Here is a 21,270-nt window from a genome sequence, read left to right as displayed (position 1 = left end):
GTTCCTGCATTTCTCATTTTTATTTGACAGAAAAAGTTGCTCTTGCTGTACAGATTTTAAAAAACCAAAATGCCTTTAAGAAACATGAAAAGTTGGGGGGAGGGGTTCACAACCTCATGGGGGACAGTAGGGACCAACTAATTCCAACTCCTGCCCCTTCCTTCCAAGAACACCTTACACAACCTCCAGTCTCAACCACCATCACAATCACCCCCTAGGAACTTCTGGATACAAGTGGGGCCATGCCTCCCTGGCCCTGACTCCAGGCTGGGGTATCCTGAACTGTATCCTCCCCTCCCCCAACTCCCATCTGCATTCCCTCCCACCCCAAACCCCCCAGAACACATGAACCAGGAAGAACTCACGGAGATTAACATTTCACAGGAACAAAGAAAAAAAAAAGGGGAGGGAAAGGGAGCCCTCCATCCAAGGGCTGCCAAGGTTCAAAGGAGAGCAGACAAGGACCCTCCCATGGCTCTGCTGGGGAAGAAGGGACACTCCTTGTGGCTCCAGAGCATTGGGTGTGGTGGAATCCCCCAAAGACAATTTATGGAGACCTGCAACAGAAGATATGGGTCAACAGGGAGTTCCCACCCCAGCCCTCAAGGCCAGTTTCTGGGCCACTCCCAAAATGGGGCCGCCACCCACCACCACCACAACTGGCTCCCGGAAGGGGGCATCAGCCTTCCAGGACACGCACCTGGAGGAGCGGTGTCTCATGGGCCGAGGGCTAGGTGTCTCCCTCCTGCGCTTGTGGCTGGGGGAGCGGCTGTCCCCACGCTGGCCTCTCCGGGAACCCCGCTCACTGCTGCTGCTGCAACACAGGACAGACATCAGGCCACAGGGTGGCACCACCTCAGGCACCACATAGCCACAACCACAAAGCTTTCTTCTTTGTAGAAAGCAGTGGCGGCCAGACAGGGCTGGGTGCTGACACCTGCAGTTGGCCTTACCTCTGCTGGTCCCGTGGTGAGGGCTGGGGCGAGGGACGGCGACGCTCCACAGGCGAGTAGCTGAGGGACCGAGAGTCCCTGAGGGAGTCTATCGGCTTCCGGGGGCTGCGGGACCTGGGGAACACAGTAGGACCCAATAGCACCACACTCTTTCAAGCACACGGGCCAGCACTCAGGACCACCCGCCCAGGTCCTGACCACCAAACCTCACACCACACAGGGCCAGCCTCAGACCCACCTTTGTCCGCTCACTCACCCATCCGCCCGCACACCATCCACCGAGTGCCCAGTGGGAAGGCACAGGGTGCAGCGGGGGATGCAAAGATAAAGACAGTCCCTGCCCTTGAAGGAGCTCAGTGGTGAAGAAAGGCACGCACGGCCCCGTGTGTGGGAAGCAGGGCTGGATGTGCGTGGCTCTGGGGACCCAAGGGAGGGGGACATGGGGGCAAGGCAGGGAAGGGGCAGGGCAGTCTTCTCGAAGGTGCTGTTTTGAGCGGAGTCTTGCAGAACGAGGAGTTCACCAGGCGGACAAGGAAATTCCAGGCAGAAGGAACAGCATGTCCAAAGGCATGGGCTCTCCTTAGACTGCAAGGCGCTGGGTGTGGCTGGAGCACAGGGCATGTGTGGGGGCGGGCAGGAGGAGAACACAGGGCGGGCAAGGCCCGTTGGTGAAGAGCCTCACACGCCACTCCCGCAGAGGTGGGGCTTTGTCCTGCAGGCCACAGGGCGTCCCGAAGGATTTGTGGAGTGGAGGGAAGTAGCCAGATGTGCGTTTTAGAAAGGTCCCTCTGGCTACATGTGGAAGAGAATGGCGTGGAGACGGGGAGACAGGGAGGAGGCTGTGGACAGAGTCGGGAGAAGATGATGGTGGCCAGACCAGAGCCCTGGCAGTAGCAACAGGGAGACAAAGCTAGAACCCTGGGAACAGGCTATGTGTTGAGGGAGGGAGAGGAAGAAACCAAGGACCCCCCGGTCCTGGCCTGAGCGCCGCTGTGGATGGCGCAGCCCTTCGCCAGAACAGGGTGCAACGAGCATGGGGAGAGGAGAGCAAGTGCCTCCTCCCCCACAACCAGATGCCCAAGGCCACGTGAGACACCCAACGGGGAGCTCACACCCCAGGGCCCCTTCTCTGGACAAGTCACTCCCCCACCCACCTTTCAACTCAGGCAAGACAGCACTCACCTCCGCTCACCAGGGGGTGGCTTCTTGGGGCTTGCAGGTTTGGGCAAGGCCTGAGGGCCAGGCTTAGCAGGGGAAGGGGAGGAAGACGAGGAGGAGGAGGAAGATGAGGAGGAAGAAGAAGAGGAGGAAGAGGAGGAGGAAGAAGAGGAGGAGGAGGAGGAGGAGGAAGATGAAGAGGAGGAGCTGGAACTGGAACTGCTAGAGCGCCTCTTCCGTTTGGCTGGGGTTGGCTCCGGAGGACGTCCCTCTCGAATAGCCTCCTTTGGGGCTGGGGTGGGGCTGGGGACCCTGTGGGAGGAGAGGAGTGTCACAAGGAGACAAGCTGCCCCAGCCCCAACCCTACCTTCCTTGGCCTGGAGGAACGGCAGTAGGGGGAGGGGTGCCTGAGAAAGGCGCTGGGAGCTCTCCGAGCCACGTGAGCCAGCAATTCTCTGGAGAGCAGTGGTGCGAGCTGACCCAACCTCTGCTAACAGAAGCAACAGGCTGGGGCCCGCAGCATAAGGGATCAAGGTTAAACCTCAAGAATGTCCCTGATGGAGGAATAAGGCCTCTGGGCTCAGGTGTGGAAGCTGAAGCTGGGTAGTCTCCTTCCTCGGAGAGCCGCAGCTTGGGGAGGCCCCTGTGAGTGCAGGTTGGCTGGGGAAGGGGCCGTCCTGCCTGGAGGCAGGGAGAGGGATGGGATGACCTCTGAAGATCCTTCCAGCCCAGGGAGTTCCTCTTGAGGTCTAACTGCCATCCCTCCTGCTGTAAAATTAAGTCCATTTCCTCTAGTTCTGTCCTCTGTAGAGACGGAAAACTTATCATTATCCTCTAGAGAATGAACCTTCGGAGACTTTTATCTGTCCCATTCCTCCTCCCTCCGCCCCCTGCCCCAGCATTCTCTTCTACCCCCAGCTTGAGGGTCAAGGTCCCCATACCTCCTCCAAGAGCCAAGCACCTGTGACATGGTTGCTCCCTCCCCACTCCCCAACCCATCCCCAATACCTCCCCCACTGAAGATTTCTAAAAGTCAAGCTCCCTCACCTCTTCAGTGCCACCTCAGGTTGCACAGGAAGGCTAGAGCCCTCTGAGTCACTAGAACTGGAGCCAGAGGAAGAGGACGACGACGACGACGACGACGACGAAGAGGAGGAGCTGGAGGACGACGAGGAGGAGGAGGAACTCCGCCGCTCCTTTGCTGGCTGCAGGGCGGCTAATGCAGAAGGCTGCTGGGCCCCAGTAGAGGCAGGTGGCTCCCCCACATCAGAGTGGGGCACCCCAGGGGCAGGGACAGAGAGCATGCCATTGTGATCACCAGCAGAGGACGTGGTCGTTGCCACTGCCCCAGAGGAAAGGGACAGAGACCCTGCTACAGGGGTGGTCTGGGCAATCAAACAACGGGATTGGTCTGAAAAAGCAGAAGGCACAGGAGACCTCGGCTGATCCTGTGCTGGAGGGAGGAGAGACTGTGAAGGAGCCTGGCCCATTCTAGAGGAAGGGGAGGGAGCCCGTTCAGAGGTCATCCTAGACTGGCTTGGGGCAGACGGTGGTGTTCTGGACCTAGCTCGGTCAAGGAGCGGCGGTGAGGTTCTGCCACTGACACGCTCGTAGGCAGAAAGGGGCACCCTGGGGCTGGTGAGGTTTGCACCAGACAATGCTGGAGCCATCCTAGCACTGGTGAGGCTCGCGGGGGCCAAGGCTGCAGCGGTTCTGGAGCCGGCAATATTCACAGGAGCTGTGGCATGTGCAGACCGAGGACCCACCAGGTTTGCAGAGGCTGGAGCCTGTGGTGTTCTGGAGCTGGAGGGATAGTTTGCAGCAGTTGGTGGTGTGCCAGAGCCTGTGAGACTCAGAGCTGCCAAGGCAGCTGGGGTTCTGGCCCCTGCTAGGTTCACAGCTGGGGCTGTGGGAGTGCGAGGGTCAGCCAGGTTCACAGCCGAAGGTGCCACCGCTGTTCTGGCGCTGGCCAAGTTCATGGCCGCTGCTGCAGCTGGCGTTCGAGAGTCAGCCAGGTTCACTGCTGTTGGAATGGCAGGTGTCCTGGCGCTGGCTAGGTTCATGGCTGCCGCAGAGGCTGCAGGAATCCTGCTGGCAAGGTTGGCTGCTGGGGCGGTTCTGAGACTCATGAGAGGCACCGGAGCTGGAACCTGGGACATTCTTGCAGCAAGGCCAGCAGCAGACATGGACGGAGGAGGCCGAGCGGTGCCAAGACTGATAGCTGTCAGGGCAAGTGCAATCCTGGACTGAGCATGATTTTCCGGCACAGATGTTCTCTGGTGGTCAGGTATTCGGGGACCTGGACCATCCATCATGGAGCCACCGGCTTGCTGCAGGACAGACATGGGTGTTCTAGAGCTGCCAAGGGGTTCAAGCATTCCAGGTGATCTGCAGCGATCAAGAGGTGTTGGGGACATGCTAGGACGACTGAAGCAGCTCATTCTGGAACTGTTGAGTGCTACTGGAGGTGTCCGTGAACCAGAATGATTTCTTGTTGCCGGAGGAGTAGCAGATCGTGAACGATCAGAACTACTTCCAGATGCAGAACGCCTGCGGATGGCTGGAGGAGATCTTGTTAAGGACCGTTTACCCCGAGCTGTTCGTGGAGTACGGGATCTGGAGCGGCGGCGGATAGCAAGTGGTGAGCGACTTCGAGAACGTTTGCGTGGTAACAGTGGCGTTCGAGATCTAGAGCGGCGCCGAATAGCTGGAGGTGTCCGGGACCTAGAGCGGCGGCGTGTTACTGGTGAGGTTCGAGAGCGGGACCTTCTTCGAGTTACTGGAGATGTGCGAGATCGAGATCTCCTTCGGGTGACCGGAGATGTTCTGGATCTTGATCTTCTGCGAGTGATAGGCGAAGTTCTGCTTCGAGATCGCCTCCTGGTTACTGGTGGAGTCCTGGATCTGGACCTTCTGCGAGTCACTGGTGGAGTTCTAGAACGGGAGCGGCGGCGTGTTGTTGGTGTTCTAGACCTTGAACGACGGCGGGTTACTGGTGGCGTTCTGGATCTGGATCGCCTTCTGCTCACTGGGGATGCTCTTGACCGGGATCTTCGTCGAGTCACTGAAGTCCTGGACCTTGACCGTCTCCGGCTGACTGGTGAAGTTCGAGACCTGGACCTACGTCGGCTTATCAGGGGGGTTCTGGACCTGGATCGCCGGTGAGTGGCTGGAGAGGCTCGAGATCTAGAGCGTTTCCACGGGGCTGGTGATGTGCGTGAGCGAGAACGCTTCCGACTGGTTGGGGGTGTCCGAGAGCGGCCTCTTCGGCGTCGAGAGGAGGTCCGGGAACTTTCCTGCCGGGCAGGTGACCTTGAGTGATAACCAGAGCCTCCCCTCCGCCGCCGAGTAACCCGCGACCTTGACCGGCTCCGCTGTCTTCGCCGAGAGGTTGACTGAGAAGATCCAGACCTATCTCGACGTCGGGTTGTTCTTGTTTTCTCTCTCCTTGAGCGGGAACGGGACCTCTGGAGTCCACGAGGCTTTGGCGAAGGAGAGCGGCCTCTCCTTGAGGTTGTCTTAGTACGTGGAGATGAAGCTGAGCGCCGTCGGCGTGAAGACCTCGACTTTTCGGCTGGCTCCGGGGAAGACACTGAGGGACTTCTCCGGTGCCTTGGGGGAGTTCTAGAGCGAGTTTCTGGTGAGGATGAGGCAGAGCGGCTTCTACGGGACAGTCTGGCCTTCCTTGTTAGCTCAGGAGATGATCGAGAGCTGCGACGTCGAGGTGGTGTACGAGACTTGGTCTTGGGCTCTGGTGATGACCTGGAACCTCTGCGAGCAGTTCTGGATTTGGGCGGATGTTCAGGAGAGGACTCGGTACTGCTGCTTCCTTCAGGAGAAGGGCCTCTGCCTTTGCTTGATGAACCTGATCTGCTTCGTCTAGGAAGGGCCCGAGGGGCTGGAGCTTTAGGTTCAGGAGAGGAATCAGAACCACTCTGTGCCCTGGGTGCTGCTCTTGGCTTATCTTTCACTTCAGGGGAGGAACCAGACCTACTGCGCCGAGGGGATAGTCGAGATTTGCTGTCAACCTCTGGAGATGATCCAGACCGACTCCTCTGCCGAAGTGGGGTTCGTGTCTTGGCTTTAGAATCCGGAGAAGAGTCTGACTCACTTCTTTCCTGAGGGGATGCACTGGGTTTCACATCAAGTTCTTGAGAGGATCCCGAACGACTTCTCTGCCCCAGGGGAGTCCGAGCCACAGTTTTCTGATCAACTGATGATTCTGACCCGCTTCTTTCTCTCTGGGGGGTAAGACACTTGTTGTTGAGCTCTGGGGATGACGGAGAACGACTCCTCGGCCTAGGAGTCTGAGGCAAAGCTTTCGGTTCTGGGGAAGAATCACATTCGCTTCTCCCTCTAGATGGCGTTCTAGGTATATCTTTCATTCCAGGAGAGGACCCAGACAGGCTGTGCCTCGAGGGAGTCCCAGACCCATCTCTAAGTCCTGGAGAAGACCCAGACCTGCTTCTCCTTGATGGAGTTCTGGGTAAACCATCTTTCATTTCAGGAGAAGATGCAGAACTACTTCTTTCTCTCGAGGGTGTTCTGGGTACAGCATCAAGCACAGGTGAAGAGATGCTCTGATTTGAAGACATCCCTGCCTTTTCCACTGCATCTGGGGATAACTCAGAACTGCTGTGTCTAGAGGATCTTGTCGATTGTTCTTTCATGTCTAGAGATGGATCTGTTTCCAGCTGATTAAGAAACGGTCCATTCAAATCTTCTTTAACCTCAGAAGAAAATCCAGTATTCATTTCTGTACCAAGTGGGCCTGAGTTTCTAAATTCTAAAGGTGATCCAAAGCTGTTCTCCCTGAGTGGGGAGTTAGACAGTTCTTTATGTTCTGGAGAAAAATGTGGCCCACCCCAAGATGAGGCCATTGAAGGGACTTCTACTGCTTCCAAAGAAGCCTGTGACTGGCTCTGATCAAGAGTCAAAGACACAGCAGGCCTTTCTTCTACTTCAGGAGATGATTCAAAGTTACTTGTGGACATTTCTTTAAGTTCTGAAGACAAATGAGACAGGATTTGGCCTGCGGGTTCTTCAGACTTCTCTACCACCTCCATTAACTCTTCATCTTGGCTTGACGTAGGCAATGCACTATTTTGCTCTTTTGTTTCTGGAGATGACCCAGCACCACTTCTTTCCCTTGGCGGGGTTCTAGGTGTGTCTTTGAATACCAGTGAAGACTCAGGCCTATCCTGTACTGGAAAGGGACTAAATTTGTCTTTCTGTCTAGGAGGTGATGCAGTAGCATCCTCCTGAGGGGGTAAGGCCATTTTCTCTTTTGATTCAGCAGTCTCCAATCTACTCTGCCCCAAGAGAGAATTCGAGTCTACTGTAGGATATGAAGAAGAGTCAGACTGGAACCTGCTCTGCTCAGGAGACATTCCCGATTTCAACATAGGACTCGCTGACAACTCACCTCTATCTTGTCTTATTGGAGATCTGGATGCCAGCTCAGTGATTGGAGATGAAGACCTGGACCGACCTCCCTTAGGTGATGTTTGAGATTTGCTCTGCAGAGATGGTGATTCTGAATGACTCTGTCTCACTTCTGGACTTGAAGTATCAGATATGTGGTCTGGTGAAGTTTGAGATTGTCCTTTCAGTTGCAGAGATGAGAGACCAAAATAGCTCTCGCCTGGTGGTGTGCTAGATTTTACTCCTGCACAGAGAGACAGGGATCCAGGGCAACTTTGAACTAGTGAGTCTTTAGACTTCTCTTGGGGACATGGTGACTTTGATCCAGAAAGACTTGGCCCCGGTGGAGTTTGGGCCTTTACTTTGGGGTATGGTGAAATAGACCCTGAGTGACTTTGTCTTGGCGGTGTTTCAGGTTTCACTTTGGTATCTGGTGAGGAGGACCCAGAATGACTATATCTTGGCAACAATCTGGATTCCACATTGGAGCAGGGAGATACTGATCTGCTTTGCCGTGGAGTTGTTCTCGACGTCACCCTACTAGGACTTGGAGAAGAGGAGCCAGAATGGCTTCTTTGTCTTGGTGATATTATTGCCTTCACTTTGGGTTGTGGAGATGACGACCTAGATGGGCTCTGTCTGGGAGGTGTGCTAGATTTCACTCTAGGAGGAGAGGACCCTGAGCAGCTATGTCTAGAAGGGGTCCTAGATTTCAACTCAGGGTCAGGTGATGATTCAAAACAGCTCCGTCTTTGTGGCGTTACAGATTGCTCATTGGCCTGGGGACTTGTTATGGACCCTTGCCTCGGTGGTGTTCCAGATTTCACTTTAGGATGAGGAGATGAACTGGAATGACTTTGTCTTGATGGTGTCTTAGATTTCTGTTTAGGTGGCGGAGAAGAACTGGAGCGACTGCGTCTGGGTGGCGTTCTAGATTTAGCTTTAGGTTGGGAGGATCCAGAGCGACTGCGCCTAGCTGGTGTCTGTGACTTTTGTTTAGGGCATGGGGAAGACCCTGAAAGGCTGCGCCTCAAAGACAAGCGAGATTTTGCTTTGGACCGTGGTGAAGAGAGAGACCTGCTCCGCCTTGAAGAAATGCGAGATTTCTTCATTTCTGGGCTTGAATTGGACCTGCTTCTTCTTTGAGATGTTCTGGATTTGTTTTTCCGCTCTGAAGATGAGCCAGATCTGCCTCTTCTTTGAGGTGTTCTAGAGTGAGATCTTCCACGTCTAACTAAGCTTCTACTGCGGGATCTTCCTCGTCTTGGTGTCCTAGACCGAGACCTCCCTCTCCTGGCTGGTGTTCTGGAGCGTGAGCGACCACTGCGTCTAGCTGGGGTTCTAGAGCGTGAGCGGCCACGTCTGGCTGGGGTTCTGGAGCGTGAGCGGCCACGTCTAGCTGGGGTTCTAGAGCGTGACCTGCCACTTCTCCTGGCTGGTGATCTACTACGAGACCTGCGTCGTACTGGTGATCGGGTCCTAGATCTGCGCCTAGCAGGTGTTCTAGACCGAGACCTGCCCCTCCGGGCTGGTGTTCTAGACCGAGACCTACGCCTGGTGGGAGTTCTGGATCGTGATCTCCGCCTGGCAGGTGTTCTAGAGCGGGACCTGCCCCGGCGGGCTGGTGTTCTAGAACGAGATCTACCCCTAGTGGCTGGGGATCTAGAGTGGGACCTCCCTCGCCTTGCTGACCTAGACCTGCCTCTTCTCTGGGTATTTCTGCTCCTAGACCAGCCTGGTCGCTGAGGAGACCTAGAGCGGCCACGTCGCTGGGGGCTTCTAGATCTTCCCCACCTCTGTGCAGACCTGGACCTACGCCACTGGGGAGATCGGGATCGAGAATGACCTCTCTTGGTAGGGGTTCGAGACCGAGATCGCCCTCTCTTAGCGGTGGCAGGGCTACGGGACCTCCCCATCCTACGGGAGGGGGTATGAGAATGTGATTTATCCCGTTTTGCTCGGCCATGTGAGCGATTCTTAGATGTGGGAGAAGAAGAAATCTCTCGGTGGGACCCTGGAGCTGGAGCAGGTTTAGGACTTTCTGGGGAAGAGCTGGCATGCCGAGAAACTTTGGTAGGTTGAGGGGATGGTGGGCTGCTCTCTGAGGAAGAAGACTGGGGAAGTTTCTCGGGAGACTTAGGTGGTGAACGGTCCCGAGTTGGAGAGGCCTCAGATGGGGGGTTCACTGGCTCCTGGCTTAAGGGGGTGGTTGCAAGGGGTTGTGGGGAGCCGCCATGTCGCTCAGCAAGGAGCGGAGTGGGAGCAGGTGGTTCTGGGCCTGTGCTGCTCCTTTCCGGAGAGGGGCTAGGTCGAGTTGCAGATTTCTAAGAGTGGAAGAGAGAGTAGGGATAGGGATTCATAAACGCCAAAACTTCACATCACCCCTAAGATCCCAACACCCTTTCCAATGATAACTTTTCTTTTACACACCCTCTGACCACAAGCGATCACTTTCATTCAATAACAAGGAATCATATAAAGCACAGTGGTGAAAACATATGAATATATGGATAGCCAGAATCTTAAAACTAAAAGAAACACAAAATGCAAATAACTAATGCACTACTACATTTAACAAATACCACTACAAAATGTTATAAGAACGGAAAAAAACTATCTTTAAATGGAAAAATAAGCAGTTTCTCCTAAAGTGAATGGCAACTTCACCTTTGAAGAATAACTCTATTAAAGGAAAAGAAACAGCATGAATAAAGATGTGAGAACATGATTTGTGTGAAGAGTAAAAAAGCAGCCCAGGATGGGTAGAGTACAGGAAATGAGAAAAAGACCAGATTATTAAAAGCCTTAAATATAATTCAAAAGCAATAAGGAAGTAGTTAAGTTTCTGAGGTCAATCAACTCGTAATTTGGAAAGGTAACCCTGGATGACATGGAAAATTGATGATACAGGCCAAGAATTCAGACTGTAATCACTAAAGCAAGAGGAAATGATTAATGCTTAAAATTAGAACAGAAGACTACTGAAGACTATTTCAGTGTTTCATTCAAACTATTGGTGGCAACCCAATGGATTAAAAAGTTTTGGTGAGACATGACCAACATTTAATGAAAAAAGAGAAGAAACTAGAGGCATCATACGGAGTACACAGATAAGATACAACGTTTGTTCCAGTTCTATCTATGTATAAACAAGACACAATATAAAACCTAACATCCAGTGAGATTTGATTCTAAAGGGTTCACAATTCAGTCTAGTAACAACACTAAAAGTTCTGCAGATGCAGTTAAGAGAACCAGGAGAGGAATGCAGAAAAAAAAAACTGAATTTATTTATTTTAATAAGTTACTACCTCTCCCTTTCACATCACATGTCTATCCTAAATCTATACATGTGCAATCCAATGAACATCACCAACTCAGGAACATACCTCCTTCTTGTCTTTATCTTTGTCTTCATAAGGGCTGCTAGGCTGTTTCGTAGCAGGCTCCGGGCTACTAGGCCGTTGTGTGCTGGTAGTACCTGGTTCACTGAAAGGCGCATCTCCCTCCCCGCGTCGCCCTGAAGCAGGGGAAGGACTTCGCCCAGTCAAGGCAGTTGTATGAGTTTTAGCTGCAGCACTTCGAGACCTGCAGGAGTTAATTGAGGACGTGGGAGAGGAAGGAAATCAGCTCAAAGGGAGAACAGAAAACCCCCTCCCCAACTCCCATCCACCTTTCCTAACTGGACAACCCTCTTCCAAAAAGCCTTTAGTCGCACAACTCAAATCATTCACTGAAATGCAAGTACAGTCCACTTTGGTTCTTCTCTTTCCAACACAATCCCAAAGAGCGTTCTCCCTCTACCCCTTTACTCACCTCCCCCAAACATCCCCAAACCATCCACCCAGCCCACTCCCTACCCGCTTCATTCACAACTCACCTCTGAGCCCACCTCCTTCAGGAAGCCTTCCCCGATTAAGGAAGCCAGGGTAAGGATTCCTTCCTCCCCCAGACACCACGAACAAACCACCACCCCCCCTATTCTGGCAGTCCATATACATCAGAACGAAACAAAAATAACAAATAAACAAAAACAAAAAAAAAAGAGAAGGGGAAATGTATATGTCTGTCCATCCTGTTGCTTTAGCCTGTCAGCTCCTAGAGGGCAGGGACCGTGTCTTCCGAATGGTCTGTGCAGCGCCTAGCACACCGTGGGCGCTCAATAAATATTAAATTAATTAACCCATCATTCCCTCTCCCTCCCTTCCTCCTGGACTACCCCTTACCGACTGCGGGAAGTATCGGAGGAGGAAGCAGAGTCAGCAGAAGTTGAACGGTGGGCCCGGCGGCTCTTGGGGGCTGGTGTTGTACTTCGAGACCTGAAGGAAGACCACCACCACAGCTCAGGGTACTGCTGTACCTGCCTTGGATTCTCCTCACGTATCCCTCAACCCTTTACCAGTCAGGGACATAACTCATTCAACTCCCTCCCACTAAGGTGGCGTTCACTTACTTCCTAAGCAAATTCCCCACAAATTCACTCACCGCTTTCGCTTTTTGTCCTTAGATTTACGTTTGCTCTTTGGAGTGGGAGACCTGGGAAATAAGGAAAAGTTGTTAAAAGTAACTTCTTTAAAAAAGGAAATAAAACCAAAAGTGAAATGGAAAGAGGGAGTGTTGACACAAGAAAGATCAAGGAATTGAGCTTCACTCCAAGAAAAAAAAATCACCACTCCACATGCCACTGCGCCCCCTATGAGTTAAAGAGCTCTTACCTATGCTTACGTTTCTTGGACTCAGATTCTGACCTGTTGGAAAAAAGAGAAGAAAAAACATAAGAAACACCTCTGCCTGAATTCAGCAAACCTTCTCCAATCATTCAAGTATTCCCACCTCATACCTGTGCTGCTTCTTCTTTGAGCTTTTCTTTCTCTCCCGTCGAGGAGAGCTGCTCTCTGACCTGCTAAAGATGGATTCAAAAGCAAGCTCATTCTGCTTGGCTTCTTTCCTGGCCCTCCCACTTACAATCTCTCTCCTAAAAAGGTTTCTAAAACACTTGAATGTCCTAATAGCACTAATGCCCCAGACCTAAGCCCAGGACTTATTTCTTCTTTCTCCAACAAATACAAGTAACTCCTTAAGTCAACAAACCTCAAAATGAAAAAGAAAATTCCAGAATCCAAAATGCTGCTGGCCAATCTTAATTAGCAGAACTGCAAACTCAACACTTCTCCACTGAGAAACTCAGATATTTCTTCTAGTTGAGGCCTCAATGGTAACTCCCTCCTCCCTGACAACTATCTCCTGCTTTGTGGAAGCCAGAACTGTCCACTTCCAGCGAGAAAGGTACACCACAGGATTGGTCCTCTGGCTATCAGAGTCACTTTCCAACTAACTTACCGTCCTCTATCTTTCTTCTTTTTCTTCTTCTTCTGCTTTGGGGTTGGTGAGCGAGAACTGCTAGACTCCCGAACAAGGCTGGGGAAAAATGAAAAGCAGCAGAGATGGGTGGTAGAACAAACATTCCTTTCTTTTCTTTAAAAGACAAAATCTAAAAAAATAGTAATAAAAATAAAAAAATAAAAGAGTCTCGCTCTGTTGCCTCAGCTGGGGTGCAGTGGCAGCAACACAGCTCACACCGTAACCTCCAACTTGTGGGCTCAAAAGACCCTCCTGCCTCCACCTCTCCAAGCAGCCTGGAGTACAGGCATGTGCCACCACCCAGCTTTTTTTCTTTTTGTAGAGATGGGGTCTCACTACATCGCCCAGGCTGGTCTCAAACTCCTGGCCTCAAGTGATCTCCTGCCTGAGCTTCCCAAAATGCTGGGATTACACGCGTGACCCACTGTGACTAACCCTTGGACAAATTTTTTTGGACACCTCAACTTCAGAAGAACAAAATCTGAAGTTTGGGAAGAAACCAGCCCGCAAAAAGACAAAAATAGAGCAAGGAGCTTACAATCAAGAAAAGAAGCTGACAGTGGTTTCTTGGCCTTGTATACCTGTAAGGTTTGGGAGGCTCAGGAGCTGGTTGTTTAGCTTCTCGGGCACGACGCTGAGGATCAAAAGAGCTGCCATCTACGTAAGAATCACTGATGCCAAAGGCAGCACGGAGTCTTTCATTCTTCTTCTCATTTAATTCTGCCAACTGGTGAGTCTCCGTGACCCTAGAGAAAAGAAGGGCAAAAGTCTGAAGGAAATATAAAGGACAGAGCCATATTCAGAACACAAGTATAAGCAGGAGCCAAATAAGGCATGGGAAAGGCAGACGAAAGCAGGGAGGAAGTCCCATGTAAGGAAAAGGACAGCAGCAGCAGCCAGCAGCCAGAGTAGAGTCCAGAGTCATCGAGGGAGAGCGCAACACTCACGCTGGCCTCTGCCCTGGGGTCTCCTCCTTGCCCCCAGGGTTCACATCCTTCTCCAGCAACATGAGTCGAAAGGTCGCCACTTTTTCCTGAATTTGCTGTTCCTCGTACCTGAAGAACAAATCCCTTCAGGGTTAAGCTCGACAGGACACTTTCCCCAGTCCCAGGTTTCCATTTCCCTCATTCCCAAAAGGGGCCCCTCCCTCTCCATGCACACAAAGAACTTTTCGCTCACCCAAAAGTCCCTTCTGTCTGATCTTTTCCCATCATCTTTCTTCCCTCTACTTACTACTCCCTCTAGAACAGTGGATTTTAAATATGCTACACCTCAGGGACCAAAAGAAAAAAGTTAAGCAAGCAGGGTTCCAAGTGCTCCTCCCCAACTTCAACAAGAATGTGCCTTTTACTTCCTGGGATTCCAAAGTAAGGGATACTGTATAAAAGGATCACCATTGCTGAAGTTTAAAACCACTGCTCTAAAAGAGTTTTCTGCCTTAATGTGCTCCTTTTCCAAAATTTCCCTTCCCAGCCCATGATTCCCACTTCTTCACGTATTCTTCTAATTCCTCTTTTCCTGCCTATGCTACTTTCCAAGGCCTCAATCCTTACATCCATTTATCTTCTTCTTTTCTACCAATGACAACACCTATCAGCTTACCTAGCTCCTCTACCTGGTCTCTGCTTTCCCATCTCCTTCCTTAAAACACATTTTTGTTCCTCAATGGCCCCTCCCTTCTCCCACGTGCCTCCATTTAGTACCTCAGGCTCCCATCTATGCCCCCAGACACGCAGCCTTCTCATTTCCCACTCTGCACTGTCCCTTAACTGTTTTCACTTCTCTAGAGCTCATTTGCCTCCTCCCCTACCACAACTCTTTGCCAGGCCTCTTTCAACCACCCTAAGCTCCCTATACATCCCACCTAACACCCCCAGCTCTGCACTCATTCAGTGCTTGACTCTCCCCCAGCTCTCCCTCACCCCTGCTCTTCCATCATCTCCTCCAGCTCGAGGCATCGCAGCTCGACGCGCCGCTTGCGCTCGTGGTCCAGGATGTCAGGATTAGGCCGCTTCACCAGGGCAGCCTCCAGGCGCCGCAGTTCCTCCTCTCCCTTGTAGTCAGGCCGCTCACCCCGGCGGCCCCGCACCAGGGACAGGTTGCGCTGGACGTAGCCGTTGGTGCCGCTGCCCCGGGGCGTCGGCAGCCCGATCCCGTTGTACATGGCCCCGTGCCCGGGGGGGGCACCACCGCTCCTGAGGGGGAGCGGGGAGACACGGGTCAGGCCCCTGGCCCCAAACTAACCACTTACCGCCCCACACCCAAGTCCCTGCTCTCCTTCATCCCTAATTCAACATTGATCTTCACACTAAGTCTTCGCTGTATAATGCTCCACCATCCTCCTGGTCTCCCAAGAAAACCACTTCTTTGCCCTTCCAAATTTCCTTTCTACCAAATCACAGCCCAGTTCTTACAACCCTTCTCTCAATGCCCTTGCACAGAATTCTAAATAATCCCTCCCTGCACCTAAATTTTCTTCTTTTTCCACCCTAGGCAAACAAGGATCTTGTTCCTCTAAAATCTCTCCACACTGTCCCTTTTTGTTCTCCTTTGGACCCAAAATGCACAAGTGGCGTCTTTACCAACTACTCTAATTCCTAACCTCTGGTAACCAACCAAAGCCTCCTGGTCACAACAAACACCAGACATAGATCTGTGGCACCCAACGGCCTCTAGTCCATGTCCAAAGACTCTCCCAAAAACTTACCTACGGATTTCAGACCACCCTATACGAATATGAAATAAACTACACAGCCCCTAGGTATCTGAACAGCAGACTAGTTGGTTCAGAATGTGCAGCCTCACACCCCAACTAAAGGCCAGCATGCACATCAGAAACACACATGAACCCTGGATAATCGTCATATACTTCACCTCCCAGGTAAGGGCCATTTCCTTGATTCCAAATATTTAAAGATCCTATCAACTATCCTGATATTTTATTCCTCCAATTTCCTTCCTCTCAATAGGATTTACCACAATTTGCAGTTCCTCCCTGTCTTGCCAGCTGTCAAATATTACCTGTTTTCAACTCTGCTCTATTTAAACACATCAAACCAGTTTCCTCTGTTCCAACCGTTTCCATACCTTCTCTATATACCTTGCCCTAAATCTATCTAGAAACCCTCTCTATACCCCACTTTCATTAATGTCCAACCGTTGGCTTTCCCCACCAATCCCCTGGATAGCACTTCCTAGTTTTTCTCTCTCAGCCCTGCCTCTTCCTTCTCTCCTGTGTTAACCCCATGCCTCCTCCCAGGTTCTAGCCTTTCAACTTGTCCCAACCCTCAACTTGTCCCAACCCTAACGTGATTCTGAAAAATTCTCAAGTCCCAGCTTTCCTGGTTAGATTCCTTGGCTACACATACTCTATTCCTTTCTCCTATTACATATACTCTCTTTCTCACCCTCATCCTCTCCAAGATAGTTTCCTGGAACATGCATATATGAGAAAATACTACTAAGAAAAAACCCTAAGGAATAGGTAAAGTGGAGAGAGTAATCAAAGATGTAAAAGAACTGGGTAGAAGGGAAGGATGCATTTAGAAAATTTCAGAATGAAGAAGCATCATACAAATGTTTGGAAAAATGTACTAGCGCATGCGCCTAAGGATGGGTCCCTACCCAAGCCCAGTAGCAAACCCAATATTGAAAGCAGAAGGTGACAGAAGAGGCTAAACCTGGATAAGGCAAGCAGAAATCCAAGAAAAAATGAAAAACTTTATGGCTCAAAAAATCAATTTCTCTACACCCCAATCCTCGTTTTCATCTTCTAGTACCAATCCTCCTCACGGTTTAAAACTAGGTCCTTCTTCGCCTCTCCCCTACCCCACTTAATTTCTGCTTCCCCTGCAGCATGTTTTTGACCTGCACTTAATTCTTCAGCTTAACCATTCACCCACACTTCCATACCACCTCACACAAAAATCCCCCCACTCCTTAAGAAAGGAAAACCAGGCCGGGTACGGTGGCTCACGCCTGTAACACCAGCACTTCGGGAGGCCGAGGTGGGCGGATCACCAAATCAGGAGATTGACACCAGCCTGGCCAACACGGTGAAACTCCATCTCTACCAAAAATACAAAAATTAGCTGGGCGGCGGCGATCGCCTGTAATCTCAGCAACTCCAGAGGCTGAAGCAGGAGAATCGCTTGAACCCGGGAGGCGGAAGGTTGCAGTGAGCCGAGATCGCGCCACTGCACTCCGGCCTGCCAACAGAGCTAGACTCCGTCTCGCAGAAAAAAAAAAAAAAGAAAAACCAGTAGGTGCTAAGCAAAGGATATTAGGTCACAATGTTTCGGAGAACTTTTAGGGAATGAGCCACCTAGTCTACCCCACAAAAAAAGACGACGACCCCACGGCATCTAAGGGGTGTGTTAAGACACAGAAAGGAGGAAGATCAACACCACACACAAATCACCAAACCAAACGATATTATAAAACTCTTAAAGTGGGGGCCATAGACAGTGGATATGCAAAAGTTACCCAAGTTAAAAGCAGAAAGTAAAAAGTACAAAGGAAGACAAAAAGACCCTTTTCTGTTGGGAAATTATCTGAGTGGTAAGCTAACAATGAAGTAGAAAAATATATTTAAATTCAACAGTAAAATATGCAAAAAAGAAAACGGTACCAAAAGGGGAGAAAAAGGGGAGACAAGGGTTGTCCAAGAAAATGGACATCAGCAAGCACAGCCAGCTCAGCACCGGGGCGCTCCAGAGCGGCTGAGTGGACACAAAGAACCCAGAAAGCTAAAATAGTAGCTTTAGAAGAGCCCTAAGCCCACGCACTTAGGATGAAAGGCAACACAACACTCTGAAATTCTGATCCAGATTCGTCCTAACTGAAGCCGAGTGGAAACCAAGCTTCAGAAGAGCTGTGTGCCAAATAACGCCTGAAACCAACCAGAAAACTTATATATGAGTCTGGCGTTTTCTTCCCAACGAAGGTCTCCAAAAGCCTCCTTAGTTTTAACACGAATTCTCGGGAAACGTTGAAAAAGTGTAAAAAGGGAACGCACGGTGTACCTTACAAATGTAAACTGAACACGTTCACTTACTCGTCACAGTTTTTAAGATTTGGGGTTTCTCCCCGCCACTAACAACTCAAGGCTGACAGCCAGGAATCCTAAACCATTTAAATCCGGCCCACGAAGTTCAAGGCCCTCCCCGCAGCGCCGGGTGCCTATTTTCGGCCTTGCGGAATGGGGGAGGGGGCTGCGCGGCGTCCCGCAGTCTGGGAGGCCCCCGACACGGGCAGCCCAACGCCGAAGAGAAGCCCGAGGAAAGGAGATCTGGAACCAGGGGCAAGGGTCCAGGAGCAAGCCCCCCGCCGCCGCCCCTTCCCCGCCACTTAAGGGCCGAAAGCGGCAGCTGCAGGAAGGCCACCTCGGCGGCACATGTTGGGGGGAGGAGTGAAGCCGAGGCGCGCGCCCTCCCCCCTCACCAAGGGCGCTCGCGAACCCGAGTAGAGGCGGCTGCGAACGCCGTTGTCATGGGGGAGGGGCGGGGGGGGTGAAGCCCGCGCGCGACAGGAACGGCGGGAAGGGGGAAGGGAGGCGAGGGCGTCCGCGCCAGCGAAGGGCGTCGAGCGCGCGTGCGCGCGGAGGAGCTCGGCTGCCTGGGCCGTTCTCCGCGCGCTTTGGCCTCGCGCCGGGGCCGCCGCCCCTCCCCCACCCGGCTCGCTGGCTCCCTCACCCTCTCACCCGCCGCCTCCGCCCGCCGCCTCCGAGGGGGAGAGGTCTTGCCGCCGCCGCTGCTCGAGCTCCCGAGTCCCTCGGGCCTGGGGCCGCCGCCTCGCCTCGCCGGTCCGCCCGCCTCAGCCGACGCCGACGCCTCCTCGCTTCCTCAGGGGCCGCAACGGGCTCCGACTGCGCCACTCGCACCCCGCCTGGGCCGCGCTGCACGTCAGCACGACTAACTGCGTGCGTCAGCACGCAAACGCGCGTCGCGGGGCCTGCCGGGAACTGGAGTGCGCCCCGCGGCCTTTTGCGCAGGCGCCGAAGCCACACCGCGAAGTACCGTTTTTTCAGGCACAAGGAAGGTTTCACCCCGTTGCCGAAAGACTAAGCGTCCCGTTGGCCAGTGCAACGAAGAACGGAGGAAGCGACGTAAGACACCGCGTATTCGTAGGCCTTCCGCTGCGGGGAGGAGCACAGGGCCTAGCGGCAGCAAAGCGACGCCCGAGCGCGTCTCGTCTCCCGCTGTCGATGCAGAGCGTTCTGGGAGTTGTGGTTCGGGCGTGTCGCGGAGCCCGGATGTAATTTCGGCTCGGGGCGTGGCGGCCATTTTGTCTCCCCATGTTGGGAGACGATATCCCAGGCGCGGTGGTGCTGCCGCTTTCGTGTGACTTTGGGTTTCCCGAGCGAGCCCGCAGCTGCACAGCAGTCCGCCTTCCCGTACCCGAGAGAATACGCCTCAGACCCCAGCCAGCGGGCACCGCCGGAGGCCCCGAGCCTGGCTGCAGGCCCTAGACCTGCACCAGGGGCCCAACCAGTTACCCGTGGCATGGGCCACGTTCTCCCGCTGTAGACCGGGCTGGGGCCCGACGGCTGCCCCTGGGGGAGGAGTTTTCTTAGCTTCCGGTAGGGCAGCCAGGCCGGGGTCCCACCAGACCCAGGACGTGATATCGGTGAAGCGGCACATACAGGAACAAGGCAGGAGGAAAATAATAAGCACCTTAAAGTTTCCACTTTTCGGTACCGAACTTCCTGTTAATGTTTCTAAGCCCGTGATTCTGGGCCTGATAATCAGCCAGCCGTCCTCACAGCGGAGTTGTAAGACGCTGGGCTGCTCAAGCACAAGTTCATATCTAGACCCACCGCTGGCGAGCAGCCCTGGACGTCCCGCTTAGCTGTCCTAACCAACTCAGGTGGCCTTGATCCGCAGCAGGACGCGGTACCACGTAATGAACTGTCCATTTGAGTGCAAGGATTTATATTTGTTATTACGATTTGGGGGTGTTTTTAAGAGGCAGGGTTTTGCCCAGGCTGTTCTCGAATTTGGGGCTCAAGCGATCCTCCGACCTCAGCCTCCCAAGTAGCTGGGACTACCCGTGCATGACACCCTATCTGGCCCTTGTTTTTTGTTGTTGTTGTTCTTTCTTTTTTCACGTGGTTTCGCACTTGTCACCCAGGCTGGAGTGCAGTGGTGTGTTGTCGGCTCGCTGCAACCTGTCTCTCAGGTTGAAGTGATTCTCGTGTCTCAGTCTTCCGAGTAGCTGGGATTACAGGCGTGTGCCACCACGCCTGGCTAATTTTTGTATTTTTAGTAAAGACGGGGCTTCACTATATTGGTCAGGCTGGTCTCGATTTCCTGACCTCAGGTGATCTGCCCACCTCAGCCTCCCAAAGTGCTGATATTACAGGCGTGAGCCACCACGCCCGGCCCGAATCCGGCTTTAAGATTTGTTTTTCACTTGCCCGTGGGAGGATGTACTTAGCTCAGATGCTAGAGCCGGGAGACCCTCCCCCCCACCACCCCCATCTTCTGCAGGAGCTCTGATCGCAGATTTGAGTGTCTGAACTCTGCATCTGTGGACGGTGCTTCTGTAAGCCGGCCGCAACTCTGGAGTGGCATAGTAAAGTGGCAAAGGCTTTGCCTTTCTGGTTAAAGACCCCAGCACCTCCAGTGAGACCCTTTCCTGTACCCCCACTGATATTCTTTGTGGAATGTTTTGTGCATGAGTCAGCACATTTAATGCCCGTGAATAGTGACAAAACATGGTTTGCAGTACCCTAATGACTGATGATGCTGAGAATCTTTTCATGTGCTTGTTGGCCGTTTGTACATCTTCTTTGGAGAAATTTCTCTTCGTGTCTTTTGTCTATTTTATTTTTTTGGGACAGAGTCTCACTCCTAACCCCGGGCTGGAGTGCAGTGGCACGATCTCCACGCACTACAATTCTTGTACCTCAGCCTCCCAAGTAGCTGGGATTACAGGCGCACGCCACCACCCAGCTCATTTTTGTATTTTTAGTAGAGGTGGAGTTTTTTGTAGAGATTGTGTCTCCCTGTGTTGCTCAGGCTGGTCTTGAACTCCTGGGCTCAAACTATCCTCCCGCCTTAACCTCCCAAAGTGCTGGGATTACAGGTGTGAGCCATGGCACCCAGCCCTAGAATGATTTTTTAGTTTCCCTTTAAACTTTATTTTTTTATTCACTGTAGTGTGGTGGACGGTGGTGCCCCAAAACTTCACAACCACCTAGACATTCGGAAGGTGACCTTATTTGGAATAAGAGATTTTGCAGATATAATTGAGTTAAAGATCTGAGGATGAAATCATCATGAATTTAGGGTAGGCCGTAAATCCAATGACTGACGTACTTACAAGAAGACAAGAGGACACAGGCACCCGGGGGAAGAGGCCGTAGGAGACC

At 52.5% G+C, this 21,270-nt stretch overlaps 1 protein-coding gene across 21 annotated transcripts; it reads right to left on the bottom strand.

The window, feature by feature from the left end:
* Window position 1: 1 nt before the first annotated feature.
* SRRM2 (serine/arginine repetitive matrix 2) lies at window positions 2-18,813 on the bottom strand. 21 transcript variants are annotated; one of them, XM_063796460.1, is made up of 16 exons: window positions 18,598-18,813; window positions 14,819-15,091; window positions 13,844-13,951; window positions 13,478-13,642; window positions 12,876-12,953; window positions 12,376-12,438; window positions 12,251-12,283; window positions 12,021-12,071; window positions 11,762-11,854; window positions 10,925-11,123; window positions 3,159-9,859; window positions 2,136-2,423; window positions 1,192-1,792; window positions 954-1,067; window positions 701-814; window positions 2-557 (listed from the first exon to the last, which is right to left on the bottom strand). In XM_063796460.1, the coding sequence occupies exons 2-13, from the start codon at window positions 15,058-15,060 to the stop codon at window positions 1,534-1,536; spliced, it is 8,280 nt and encodes a 2,759-aa protein (XP_063652530.1). In that variant the 5' UTR covers window positions 15,061-15,091; window positions 18,598-18,813; the 3' UTR covers window positions 2-557; window positions 701-814; window positions 954-1,067; window positions 1,192-1,533. The 21 variants fall into 21 exon arrangements, with proteins under 21 accessions (XP_063652530.1, XP_063652532.1, XP_054524668.1 ...); XM_063796462.1 differs by having other exon boundaries at window positions 1,192-1,558; XM_054668693.2 differs by having other exon boundaries at window positions 954-1,792.
* Window positions 18,814-21,270: the final 2,457 nt, after the last annotated feature.

Source organism: Pan troglodytes, chromosome 18 (assembly GCF_028858775.2).
Source record: "Pan troglodytes isolate AG18354 chromosome 18, NHGRI_mPanTro3-v2.0_pri, whole genome shotgun sequence".
NCBI classification, from domain to species: Eukaryota; Metazoa; Chordata; class Mammalia; order Primates; family Hominidae; genus Pan; species Pan troglodytes.
The sequence above is the reverse complement of the archived record's forward strand: the minus strand, read 5'-3'. Positions and strand labels throughout refer to the sequence as shown.

Excerpts from the sequence above, each read along its gene's own strand:
- SRRM2 (XM_054668693.2), bottom strand. The coding sequence starts at position 15,060 with ATGTACAACGGGATCGGGCTGCCGACGCCCCGGGGCAGCGGCACCAAC. Across the intron at positions 12,954-13,477 it reads GAGCCTCCCAAACCTTACAG|CCTTGTTCGGGAGTCTAGCA; the intron begins GTATACAAGGCC and ends ATTTTTCCCCAG. Across the intron at positions 12,439-12,875 it reads AAGAAGAAAGATAGAGGACG|CAGGTCAGAGAGCAGCTCTC; the intron begins GTAAGTTAGTTG and ends ATCCATCTTTAG.